General features: G+C 40.2%; 1 protein-coding gene across 2 annotated transcripts in view; it reads right to left on the bottom strand.

Moving 5' to 3' along the window:
- Positions 1-14,105, bottom strand: part of EYS (eyes shut homolog) — a 1,673,869-nt gene that overhangs the window by 43,867 nt on the left and 1,615,897 nt on the right. For both annotated transcript variants that reach the window (XM_049695235.1, XM_004282511.3), the window contains exon 39: positions 6,286-6,458. In XM_049695235.1, the coding sequence (XP_049551192.1) occupies positions 6,286-6,458 (173 nt within the window). The remainder of the gene's footprint in view (positions 1-6,285; positions 6,459-14,105) is intronic.

Raw genomic sequence — 14,105 nt, 5'->3', positions numbered from 1 at the left:
GTCGGGAACGCTTGGAGAATTGAACTTCGCCATTAGCTTGAATTAATTTCAATAAAACCAGGGGTAGGTGGACCATAAAGTAGGGCATCAAGAGACCAAGTAGCTTGAATACCTGCCTGCTTCACTCAAAATGCCAGCAAGTGCGTGGTTTCTTTATCTTAGAGGAATGAGTGGAAGGAAAATTGCACTACGGATGGAAAGAATATAGGGAAAATGGAAGCATTTTAAGTATTTCCTAGGCTAAAAGTTAAAAAGACACATATTATGGAATCTCACTTGGCTAAATGTCGACGATACACGATAGCTAGAATTTAGCTAGTGTAAAACTATTTAAAGAAAAAAACAATTTACCAATAATGTGGGGAAAAATAAATGGGCAGGAGAGATTTTATGATTCAGGAAAGGTTACATGTGTACTTGTAAATCATAAATTCTAGCAGGAAAGACAAGTATAATGGAGGAGAAGAGCAAATAAATAAGATTTGAGTGTAAGAGAAAAGAAATTGGACAAATTGTCCATCTCACAAAATAACTGTAAGTCAGAATTCTTCTAGAATGGAATATTTTAATGGCTATTCTGGATTGCAAAATACTCTACCCTAGTTTCACCTGTTATGATTTCTTTTTAAATTAAGGTCAATAGTCCCTGTGAAATATACACCCAGATGCTGTTTGCTGACAATCCTCCTGCATCTTCAGTTTAATTTTAAAGATGGTTTAGGGCCCTTGGGCGTTTAAAAGCACACATCCGAGCTAGTTCCAATGTGAACATTGTGGATTCCTGCACTTGGGGAGCTAGGCTCAGATATTTTGAATCACTTTTGGTGGCTGTGACCCTAGAAGCCATTGGATTCAAATGGTTTGTTGATACTTTACTTAACCACCGGGGAATTCCTCAGTGGAATTCCAATGGAGTTTGGGGTGGGGCCTTAGTGAAAAGAAGGTACCCAACCAGGAATTATCCTTCTCTTGTCTTTAAATGGATTTTTCTTTCTGTCAGCTATAGATGAATGTTTTAGGGGACTTGAAAGATAACATTTCCCCCATTAGTCAGACATCTAATAGCAAGGGACAGATTAAATCAGATCTCGCTGCTTAAATTATAATGCTGGGACAGAGAATGTCCCCTGGCCATCCTCTACGTAAGAGAGTAAGTACACTGTCTTGCTCTCCTCCTTCCCCCTCATCACCTGCTGGTGACGTCTGTTGGCCAAACTCCACTGCAGTCCACTGGAGAAGGTGTTAGAGTACGGGGCAGGGAGTGTGGGTGTGGGGAAGGGTGGGCAGATGGAAAACGGCTGGCATACTTGATGTTGCTGTTTTACACATAATGAAATCGAGGCTCAGAGACTTCACTGATGCAGCAGAAACTGAATTGCTAGTTACTAGGAGCAACAGGACTTAACTTCAAGTTTTCTGACTCACACTTACAATCTTCACAGGCTTCCTATTTTCTCAGCATGGAATTACAATTCTTTATCGTATTTTCCAAGGCTCTGCACGATCTGGCTTCTGCTTGCCTTTCCAAACTCATCTTAATACCAACTCCTATTCCAGGAATACCGACTGCCTTTCTCTCCCTCAAACATGTGACATCATTTTCCTGTTTCCAGGTTTAACCGCTGCCCAGTGAGCTTGCCCCTCTGTCTGTGACACGTGGGTGAGTCTCACTGGCTGACAGCTCAGATGTCACCACTCAGAGAGGCCTTTCCTGACCATCCCCGCTTGAGTGTACTCTCCCAGTGACTGTCTGTCTCCTCGCCCTCTTGCTTTCCTTCATGGCACTCACTCATTCTGTGCTTTTCCACATTGACTGGTGGGCATGTTCTGTGCTTGCCACCTCCTACTAGCATGTCACCTCTACGGAGACAAGGCACCTGTCTTTCTTGTTCAGGCAGTCTTCCCAGCATGTGTTCTGGAACTGGTAAACAATCTTAATGAACTTGTGCCAAGCGTTACTGCCAAGGGAGGAGAAAAGAACAGAGAACGCTAATGTGAGGCAGGTGTCTTTCACCGTCCCTGCGCCACGGCTTCATCGGGCTTGCCAATCTACTGCAGTTTAGTTTCCTGTCATTCAGGGCTTATAAGCATGAGTTTGGGTGCTTCTTGGGGGTGGGGCTCATTTACAATAAAGATGATCATAAAGACGAAACTAGGCAGGCATGACAGCTGTAAGTCGGGTTCCATGTGCAGCCAAACTAATTTCCGAAGACTTAGGTTTCTTGGAATGGGGACGGAGAAGAGGCAGAAGAGAAAAAGATGACATGGAAGTTAGGGATTTGTAAGTTTAAGGATGTTGGTGTTGGATTTCTTGGTAATTTACACACCAGTTTATAACTACAATAAAAGTGAATCGAACCCCAGGCATTTCTTCTGCATTCTAGGTGACCATAATTTGCTCAACTGAGTAGAAATTATGACTGCATGTCACAGACAGCTACTGGTTATGGTGCAATAAGGAACAAGCTCTCTGGGAATAAGGAAAATGCAGCTATTGACAAGACGCAGGAGCTCACTGCTGCCTGGTTTCAGGGCCTGGTTGATATCTGTTATCTGTTTTTGTTTTTTAAATTAAATTTTAGTACTGTAGCTACTATGCTGGAAAACTGCAAAGTCAATGGGTCAATGGAGATAAAGAAAACGGATCTTTTGAGACTTAAAGTTTAATTCTGTCATTTCTGATTAAGCTCCTTCTTCATTATTTTGACTTCATAACAAATATAGTTTATAGTTCTTAAAATCAACTTTACTATAAAAATTACTCTAGAAAAATAACTTTCAATTGAGAATCTAAAACTCTATAGTCCCCTCCCTCACATAATATCAATACTTTTTTTCCCATTCAAAACAACTGTTTTTATGATATAATTTTCTATAACTTTTTAATAAAGGAATTAAGCTCTTATTTTATAGCATAGCAGGGTATATCTTTGGTCAGTTTTTGTTGAGAATACTATGAGAGTGACATAACTTTTCTGGCACATTTTATCAAACTTTCTAGACTCGCTTCTTATAAAATAATTTCATTACTGTATCTCTGCTATCTCTCTGTATAATCTATTTATATACATACTAATATATATTTGTATATATACATACACCCAAACAAACTTTAGGTTAATCCCCTGGGCTTTCATCATTTGAGATTTTAAGATGCAAAAATCTGGCTTGCTCTCTTGTTACAATCAGTAGCCCTTATTTTTTTTTTCTTTTTGCCTATTGTAATGTTTATTAGCTGAAAACTTTCCTTTCTTAAAATTATTGCACTTGAAATAACACTATCACTAGATTTTTTATTAGTTATCTATTTTATACATATTAATGTATACATGTCAATCCCAATCTCCCAATTCATCCCACCCCCCAACCTCCCCTACTTTCCCCCCTTGGTGTCCATATGCTTGTTCTCTATATCTGCGTCTCTATTTCTGCCTTGCAAACTGGTTCACCTGTACTATTTTTCTAGATTCCACATATATGGAATATTTGATTTTCTCTTTCTGACTTAACTTTACTCTGTATGACAGTCTCTAAGTCCATCCACTTCTCTACAAATAACCCAATTTCGTTCCTTTTTATGGCTGGGTAATATTCCATTGTATATATGTACCACATCTTCTTTATCCATTTAGGTTGCTTCCATGACGTGGCTATTGTAAATAGTCACTAGCCCTTATATTAACTTGTCCTATTATTTCCTTCAGTTTCTAATAGCTATTCCTTTGGGAGTAATACAAGTGCACCATCTTGGTAAAGTACTTTGCTGTTCACTAACGTCAAGAACTGCTTCTTGAAAATGATCACAGTTTGTTTTTATCCTTTGAGAACTGCTAAATAAAATGTATAGCAGACACATTCACTCAGCACTGTATGACAAGTGTTAGAGATTCTACACCAATGGACAGGAACAGGCATGGGCACAACCCTCAGTTATGTGAAAGAGGGTCAGGGAAGTCGTTCCTATAAAAGAAAGGTCTGAGTCGAAATTTGAAGGATGAAGGTGTGTTAGCTGGATTCTGAGGAGAAGATGAGAGCATTTCAGGCAGAGGGAAGAGTGTGTATAAACTTCTTATTCCAGGAAAGAGTGTAGCCTATTCCAGGAGCCAAGAAGGGCCTTTTTTTTTTTTTTTCAGTACACGGGCCTCTCACTGTTGTGGCCTCTCCCGTTGCGGTGCACAGGCTCCGGACGCGCAGGTTCAGCGGCCATGGCTCACGGGCCCAGCCGCTCCGCGGCATGTGGGATCTTCCCGGACCGGGGCACGAACCCGTGTCCCCTGCATCGGCAGGCAGACTCTCAACCACTGTGCCACCAGGGAAGCCCAAGAAGGGCCATTTTTGAAGAGCGGGATCTGCCTCTAATGTCATCATGAAAGAGACAGATTCCCATAGCCAGACATTATCTCATAGTCACAACTTCTGACACAATTAAACGTTTCTTTCGCTAAATCACTAGTATTCTGACCCTAAATGTCTTCCATTTATCAACACCTTTGACTTTTGGAGGAAAGTTAGGCACACATAGAATCTCAGAGAATATAGGATTAAAAATGTTTGCATTAATGTATTTGATAAAGTGATCAGAGGAAGATTAAATTACAACATGTATGGTGTGATATTACAATAAAGCCCCCAAATTATCCCAAGGTGTATATAACACAATTGGTGACGGGCTCCCGAACTTCTTCTACCCCAGCCCCTGCTGCTAAACATGGGTGCAGAGGCTAAGGCTTTCTCTTCTGGGTGGGGTGTGAGGTGAGATAGAGAAATAGTGGATGATCCAGTCTCTGGATTCCAGGAGCCGGCAGAGGGATCCCCATGTCCTCATGTTTTTCTGGCTCAATTTTCCAGATTCTTCAACTGCAAGTTTCCTGAATTCCATGCCACACTGTCCTGGACTCCCAGCCAGCCCCGAGATGGGGGGGTGGGAGTGGGGATGGGGAGGTAGGGGGATAGGGGCAAACTGAAGCAGGACTGTGTGGATCCGTGGCTGGAGCCTTACTGACACGTTGGCCAGCTGCAGCCAAGCCATCCCATTAGCCTCACAGCAGCACAACTGTGTCTGTCACACAACTGAAGTTTTAGGACTCTGAGCGTGGCGTTATGGAGGTCTTCTTTCACACCCATTTTGCTGTGATATTTAGAACTACACCAAATAAGACAAAGTGAAGCATAAGTGTTGATTTATGTAAGATGCATAACTTGAGGCATTGAGCAGCCCGTGCTTTCCTGATTTTCCCCAAAGCCACCTTTTCCAGTGCCCTACTTCGTCCTTGTGTCTGTGGGCATTTTTGCTCTTGCCCTAGGGGTTCTCAGAGCTTTAGCAGAGGATGCAGGTGTGATGGGGGAGATTTAAAGGTGGCTGCATTCCACTAAGCCTCCCACCAACCTTGCCTATAAAGAGAGGCTGTCAGGGAAGTTACATGAGGAGGTAAATTGTGCAGTGACACAGGGGATTCTTGCTTGGGGATGATGCGCAGTACAGAGCCACATTCCTTCTCCAGTCCATGAAGATGAGTTTGTGCTATTGGCTGCAAGGAGGACAGTGGAGGAATGACTTTGGTCCAGCTCTACTTGGGAAGGAGACAACAGGACTGCCATGCTCCATCCACGCCCTCCTACTCTGCAGTGTGTGTGATGTGGAGGGAATCCAGAAGGTCTGAGGCAAGGTGGGTACTAAACGGGGGAGCGGGCAGACCTATAAGCACACTTACACCAGCTGCAGCCCATGTGGGGAGCACTCAGGAGACCACGGGCTCCCTCAAGGCCGTTGCATGATTTGCCCAGTGGTAAGGGTATCATCAGTCATAAGGTACGGGGAGGTATGTAAGCTGAGGAAACCTAGAAAACTGAGGGTTCCACCGGACATGGGGCCATTTCATCCCTCAAATTTCTCTTCTTTTGCACTGGAGCTGATGTAGCTCCCTTGTGATATTCCCAAAGGTCTTAGTCAAATGGAAGGTACAGAGGGAGAAGCTGAAAGATGGAGCCTCGTTCTTGAATTATGAATCTAAATTCACTTGATTAGATTGCATTTAGCACAAGAGATCCAGAACATCTAGACTAAACAGACAGGGGTATTTGAGTTAGTAAATTAAGCAATTCTAAACATAAAGCTGTATTTTTGTAGTACTAAATTTTAGTACTATCCTGTTTGTGAAATATAATGTCAAATATACAGGGGGAAAGAAGAGAGCGGACTCCTTCATTATTACACAGATTTCATTTCACTTTCCCAGAAGGAAACTGACTCACTTAAATCTGTGGACAGCATGAGTTGAGCCTCACCTTGCTCACAGTAGACTCCAGTGGTTCCTAGTGGACAGTGACAGGTGTATCCATGAGGCAACGAGACACAAGTTGCTCCTTTGCTGCAGTGGTGTGGAGGGTCATGCTCAGGGTCGCAGGTGGAAACTGTCTCCGTGCAAAAGGCTCCTTTCCATCCACTAGGACAGTTACAGCTGTAGGATAAGGAAGAAGGCAGCATGATTTGAGCACCTGTTGGGTATACACTCATGTATCCTCCTGATGTTAACTTGGCAGTTTTGCCTGCGGTTCCAAGACAGAAAAGATGTTGTATATGAAAGCCAATTGTGATTTAAACTACCAAGATTCACATTGTCAAAGGAAAGAGCTAATAACTGGTTATGGGATTACTGGACTCCACATTAAGGATTTTAAAAGGTTCAGCCCGTGGAAATTGAAAGAAAATTTGATGAGAATCATTTCTTTGGACGAAACAGCGTTATAACTCCCTCTCCTCAACCCTACCCCACCACCCAGGGGAAAGCTGTGGATGGAGTGACCTCCTAACCTAAGCCTAGAAAAAAGAAGTCCAGCTTCTATATGTTCCCTGATACTGGGGGATGCACAAGCCCAGCTCCAGGGGCTGCAGAAGGAGCCTCAAACCCTTTCAATGGTGAGGCCAATGGTAGTGAACCAGGCGGGGGGCTGTGGCACTCTGAGTTAGGATCAGCTTGGGGACATATAAAAGAGACCTTGCCCAGAGGGTATCCTGGTATCTGAAGGAACCGTGGCAGTAAGAGGCAGTCAGTTTATGGCTGGAGCAGAATCTGAGGGGTAAAGGGCAGTACCCATTCTGAAGAGAGACTTTGTCTTGGTTTAGAGAATGATATTGGGAGGAGCCTGGTAGGGGAGTCTCTGATGGACTCAGCAAAGGTAGAGTTGACAGATAAAATGCAGGGCACCTACTTAAATGTGAATGTCAGATAAACAATAAATAATTTTTTAGTATAAGTATGTTCCATTCAATATTTGAATTTCAGCTAAGCAATATTTGAGATAAACAGAAAAATTACTTGTTTTTTGTCTGGAATTCAGATTTATCTGGGTGTCCTGTACTTTTCTCCCTAAATCTGGCAACAATACAGTTAGGGCACATGAGGGAAACGGTTAGCTTGAAATCCCTGCCTGGCACAGAGGACACTAAACCATCAGGTAAACAGTGTGAGTCAAGGGGGCCATTCGAGGATGGTGTGGGTGCAGAGTCAGAAACTACTGGCCCAGGGAAAGACAGCAGCAGGAGATCACACCTCCTCCTGAGACCTTTCATTCATGTGATGAGCCCTGGCTGGGTTTAGGGTAATAGCCTTGAAGAGTAAAGTGTTATTAGTATTTTGATGTGGACCATTTGAATTAATGATTGAGAGTGTATTTTTAAATCAAAGTGTTTATTAGTCAAGAGAAACAGAAAGTTCAATGGACCTCCCCATGTTTTAATTCAGGACCAAGAAAAGGATGACTCTATGAAATATGGCATGGGTATTTTGATAGGGACTGCATTAAATTTGTAAGTTGCTTTGGGTGGTATGGCCATTTTAACAATATTAATTCTTCTAATCCAAGAGCATGGATATCTTTCCATTTCTTTGTATCATCTTCAATTTCCTTTTTCAGTGTTTTACCGAACATGGGGCTGTTTCACCCCTCAAATTTCTCTTCTTTTGCACTGGAGCTGATGTATCTCCCTTGTGATATTCCCAAAGGTCTTAATCAAGTGGAAGGTACAGAGGGGGAAGCTTAAAGACGGAGCCTCATTCTTAAGTTTCAGAGTTTTCAGAGTATGGGTCTTTCACTTCCTTGGTTAAGTTTATTCCTAGGTATTTTATTCATTTTGATGCAATTTTAAATGGGATTGTATTCTTACCTTCTCTTTCTGATAGTTCATTTTTAGTGTATCAAAATACTCATGACATATTTCACAGAACTAAAGCAAATATTCCTAAAATTCATATGGAAAAACAAAAGACTCCAAGTTGCCAAAGCAATCTTGAGAAAAAAGAACAAAGCTGGAGGTATCGTCTCCCAGACTTCAGACTATACTACAAAGCTACAGTAATCAAAACAGTGTGGTGCTGGCACAAAAACAGACACATAGCTCAATGGAAGAGAATAGAGAGCCCAGAAATAAACCCATGCACCTGTGGTCAATTAATCTACGACAAACAAGGTGAGACTATATAATGGAGAAAAGACAGTCTCTCCAACAAGTGATGCTGGGAAAACTGGACAGGTACATGTAAAAGAATGAAATTAGAACATTTCCTCAGACCATATCAAAAAAAAAACTTAAAATGGATCAAAGACCTAAATGTAAGACCTGAAACCATAAAACTCATAGAAGAGAATGTAAGCATAACACTCTTTGACATAAATCATAGCAATCTTTTCTTTGGCTATATCTCCTAAGGTAAAAGAAATTAGAGCAAAAGTAAATAAATGGGACCTAATTAAGCAAAAAGCTTTTGCATAGCAAAGGAAACAATAGACAAAAATGAAAGACAACCTATGGAATGGGACAAAATATTTGCAAATGTTATTACCAATAAGGGGTTAATACCCAAAATATATAAATAGCTCATACAACTCAATATCAATAAAAACCCAACCCAATCAAAAAATAGCAGAAGACAGGGCTTCCCTTGTGGAGCAGCGGTTGAGAGTCCGCCTGCTGATGCAGGGGACACGGGTTCGTGCCCTGGTCCAGGAGGATCCCACATGCCACGGAGCGGCTGGGCCCGTGAGCCATGGTCACTGAGCCTGCGCATCCAGAGCCTGTGCTCTGCAACGGGAGAGGCCGCAGCAGTGAGAGGCCCGCGTACCGCAAAAAAACAAAAAACAAAAACAAAACAAAACAAAAAAATGGCAGAAGACCTAAATAGACATTTTTCTAAAGAAGACATACAAATGGCTAACAGGCACATGAAAAGATGCTCAACATCATTAATTATTAGAGAAATACAAATCAAAACCACAATGAGTTATCACGTCACACCTGTCAGAATAGCTATTAGCAAAAAGACAACAAATAACAAGTGTTGGCAAGGATGTGGAGAAAAGGGACCCCTTGTGCACTGTTGGTGAGAATGTAAATAGTGCAGCCCCTATAGAAAACAGTATGGATTTTCCTCCAAAAACTAAAAATAGAACTATTATATGATCCAGCAATTCCACTGCTGAGTATATATATCTGGAAAAAACAAAAAGACTAATTTGAAAAGATACATGCACCCCAATGTTTATAGCAGCACCATTTACAACAGCCAAGGTATGGAGGAAGCAACCCAAGTGCCCATCAACAGATGAACCATAGATTTTTCCTTTTACATTTAAGTCTTAATACTTCTGAAATTATTTTTTTTGTCTTTGATATGGGGTAAAGATTCAATTAAAGTTTTCCACATGGATAACCAATAGTCCCAACACTCTTTATTGATTTCTTCATTCTTTTTCACTAATGAGCCCTGTCCATTTATGCAAGGTCCTGTGCCACTCCATCCTGTTCCATTAGTCTGTTGGTCTGATCTTGTGTCTTAATTTCTCGCACTTTATAATAGGTCTTGATATCTAGGATGGCAAATTCTGCTACCCTTGTTCAGGGTTGTTTTGGCTATTCTTAGCCCTTTGCTCTTTCACATATTTTCCCATCAACTAGTCCCAAGTTCAAGATAGGCAAATTTTCTTGCTTTCTTCTTGTTCTAAAATGGGGTTTCTTTTGCTTTCTTTCTTTTTTTTTTTTTTTACATTGAGGGTGTACCTCTTAGGGGCCCCAGGGTTGTGAGCAGTCTCCTTAAAATTCCCCACTTGTGGCAGTCCTTCGCTTTTAGGGCTGGTCCACTGTAACCTGTGCAGCCCTCAAAGGTAAATTCACAGCCCCAAGGTTTTGACAGGAACTCGCAGCAAAAGTCAATGTTGACACCTGTTTTTTAGACTCCTGCTTTCATTTCATATTGTTTTCACTTCAGGTAACAGTGTTCTGAAAATATACATTTTATATTTTATTCAGATTTGAATATTTTCATTTGGAAATATCATTCAGTATATATAACCTCCCATACTTTCACAAACAGAACTCCCTATCAATAAACTTTTTCAAAAAGAAATAAAACGTAATATCTAGAAACATCTTTCTATATTTATTAACTTCTACAACTTCATATTTAATGTTTTAATATTATTTCATTGAATTGATGAAATATGCTTTATTCTCACAGTCACTTGTGAGATATTAGTTTATTATATTATGTTTTTAAGTTTTCACTTTCTACAAACAACACTGTGATAAAACTCTTGTAACTAAATCTTTCTTTATATCTATGATAATTTTCTCAAGATAAATTCAAATATTATCATGACTTCTAGGCTTTGGATACATATTCCAACCTGCCCTCCATAATAATTTTATCAATTTACATTACTATTATCAGCTTATGAGGATGCCCCTGAAATAACAGGTTTGTATGTAATTGAAAATATGGAACACTTTTACAGGCTTATTGCTTTTTACTGACCCAATAATCATTATTTTATTTCATTTTATTAAAATAAAAATGTTTTAGTGTCTGCCTAATTTTTATTTATTTATAAATAAATTTCACAAATTCTCACGTATTTATCAAGAACATATTCATTTTGGGCAAAAGACCTTAATAGACATTTCTCCAAAGAAGACATACAGATGGCCAATAGGCACATGAAAAGATGCTCAACATCAATAATTATCAGAGAAATGCAAATCAAAACTACAATGTGGTATCACCTCACACCAGTCAGAACGGCCATCATTAAAAAGTCCACAAACAGTAAGTGCTGGAGAGGGTGTGGAGAAAAGGGAACCCTCCTATACTGTTGGTGGGAATGTAAATTGGTACAACTATAGAAAAGAGTATGGAGGTTCCTCAAAAAACAAAAAATAGAGCTATCACGTGGTCCAGCAATCCCACTTCTGGGCATATACCCAGATGAAACTATAATTTGAAAAGATATATGCACCCCTATGTTCATAGCAGCACTATTTACAATAGCCAAGACAGGGAAACAACCTAAATGTCCACCAACATATGAATGGATAAAGAAGAAATGGTATATATACACAATGGAATATTGCTCAGCCATAAAAAAGAGTGAAATAATGCCATTTGCAGCAACATGGTTAGACCTAGAGATTATCTTACTAACTGAAGTAAGTCAGAAAGAGAAAGACAAATACCGTATGATATTTATATGTGGAATCTAAAATATGTCATAAATGAACTTATCTACAAAAGAGAAACAGACTCACAGGCATAGAGAACAGACCTGTAGTTGTCAAGGGGTAGAGGTGTGGGGAAAGGATGGATTGGGAGTTTGGGATTCACAGATGCAAAGTGGTATACATAGAATGGATAAACAACAAGGTCCTACTGTATAGCACAGGGAACTATATTCAGTATCCTGTAATAAACCATAATGGAAAAGAATATGAAAAAGAATGTATACATATATGTATATAACTGAATCACTTTGCTGTATACCAGAAACTAAAACAATATTGTACATCAAGTATACATCAATAAAATAAATTAAAGAAAAAAGAACATATTCATTACAAATTCCTATATTTTCCTTTATTATTTGGCAACCTAATCAAATTTGTTTCACCAAAATTTATTTCTCTCTCTATATATATATACACATACATACATATCTATTTAGTATCTACTATGCACATGGCACTCTGCCAGGTCATATGGATGGCAGGTGTGGCAGGTGAGGGCAATGCTCAGGGAAAGCACTGCTGGGCCACCTACACTGAGGGACCAAGTGAACGGCACAGAGAGGTGCTCCTGGGACCCTGAGACCAGCATGGGGAAGAGCTCGTGGGAAGAGAACATAATTAACAGCACAGCACCAACACACTGTTAGACTTTGGTTTTAGGAGGAATTAAAAACAAAAATTCTCAACAGTTTGGAACTTAGAGGTGAAGGCATAAGGCACATACATAAAAAGGTAAAAAATATACAGAAATCTCTGAGGGATGTTGCCATTTCATTAAATAATGTGTTTAGATGGGTCATGATGAAAGAAAATTTATATACTTATTGCATTTGAATTAATAGTTGTGCAAAAAAATTTGAAAAAGTTGTATGAGGTTCTCCAAAATGGAGAAAAACAAAATACAGAATTAACCTGTTATAGAATTACATAATGATTTTGATTACTGTTTGAAGATCACAAATAGTGTAAAATATGTAAAGGTCTTTTATATGAAAGTAGATTGTCTTACCAATTTCATAAAAGAAACCTCTCTAATGTCATTACCTTTGAAATTGATGATTGTACCATCTAGTGGTTCATTTTTATTTACTTGAAAAAAGAAAATTAAGAACAAAATTAGTCTCACTGCCTTAGAGACAGACATGGCAATGGTAAAATATTTATTTTACTATTAAGTAGATCTTAAATCACATTAGATATAATATAATATGGATGCTATAAACTTACTTGAAAATAATCTTTTCTAAACCTTGAAATTAATTCATTAACATCTGTTCCTTTAATCACAGGTTTACTACTCTTCCCTGAGGAAGATTGGTTTTGGAGAGGTATGTGTGTGAGGCATCCACATAGTGGGAAAAGCAGAAAAAAACAAAGAGAGGTAGATGTTCATTCATTAAAGAGTATTTCCTGTTATCATTTTTTACATGCTATGTGTCTGACACTGTGCTGAACAATGAGCCTTCCACAACACATAAGCCCCCATTCTTGACCTCATGGACTTGCTGTTTGAGAGGGGATCACATTAGTAAGCAGACAATTTTAATACAATGTGACAAGTGATAAAATGAATACTCTTGGAGCCGACTGGACGGACACCTAAGCAACCTTAATGAGTTCAGGGAAGGCTGCTGAAGTGAGATTTGCCAACAAGAATGAGAGCATTGAGGGGAAGGGGCAGGAGAAGAGTAGGCTGGAGAAGGAAACTGTGGATAGCGGGCTGAGAGGGTTCAACCTGTAAGTGACACAGAGATGTGCAGAGAGTGACCTGAATGATGAGCTATATTGAAGAATATTGACCTGGTATGTATAGGATGACCCCATAAATGCTCTAGTGATGTAGGTTTACTCTTGGTGGGATCTTACTGAGCTCTGACACTGTACAGTTTGCTTTGTGGGCCGTCAGACTCTGTAACCATAACTCAGCTCTTCCAACTGTTGAAAGCCTCTGCAGAGAATCCACAAATGAATGGACGTGGCCGTATCCCGATTTTATTCACAAAAACGGGTGCTGGACAAGATTTGGCTTGTAGGCCATGGCGTGCTGACCCTACACTAGATCAGTAATTCCATAGGAGTAGAGGTCAGGGCTCTTTGCTCTCTGTTGCAGGCCCAGGACCTAAAGCATTTCCTGGCATATTGGAATTTTTCATTGAACATCCTGGGAATAAATAAGTGAATGACTGAGTCATGACTGGTTTAGGGAGATAGCTGGATGCAGAGTCGCCTAGGCAGGGAAATGGCTCTGAGGATGGAAAGGTTGACGGGGGTGTGAGAAGCACTTGGTAGGTGTGTTAGTACCTAGACGAAAGATCCTAGCAACAGAAAACGTTTCCGGAGCTCACCTGTGCCAGGCACCCTGCTAAGCAGGCTCATTCAGTCCTCCCAAGAGCCCTCCTAGGGGACTCCTGTCCTCAGCCTCCTATTATGGGGCAGAGACTTGAGGATCAGATCAGTAAGCAAATTACATGGCTGGTGATGGGAGAGGGGGTCCACCACAACTACCACTCTTTGTCTCTTAATCTCATGGAAGTCTTTGGGGTTTCAGGAT

This window comes from Orcinus orca, chromosome 12 (genome assembly GCF_937001465.1).
Source record: "Orcinus orca chromosome 12, mOrcOrc1.1, whole genome shotgun sequence".
Taxonomy (NCBI): Eukaryota; Metazoa; Chordata; class Mammalia; order Artiodactyla; family Delphinidae; genus Orcinus; species Orcinus orca.
The sequence above is the reverse complement of the archived record's forward strand: the minus strand, read 5'-3'. Positions and strand labels throughout refer to the sequence as shown.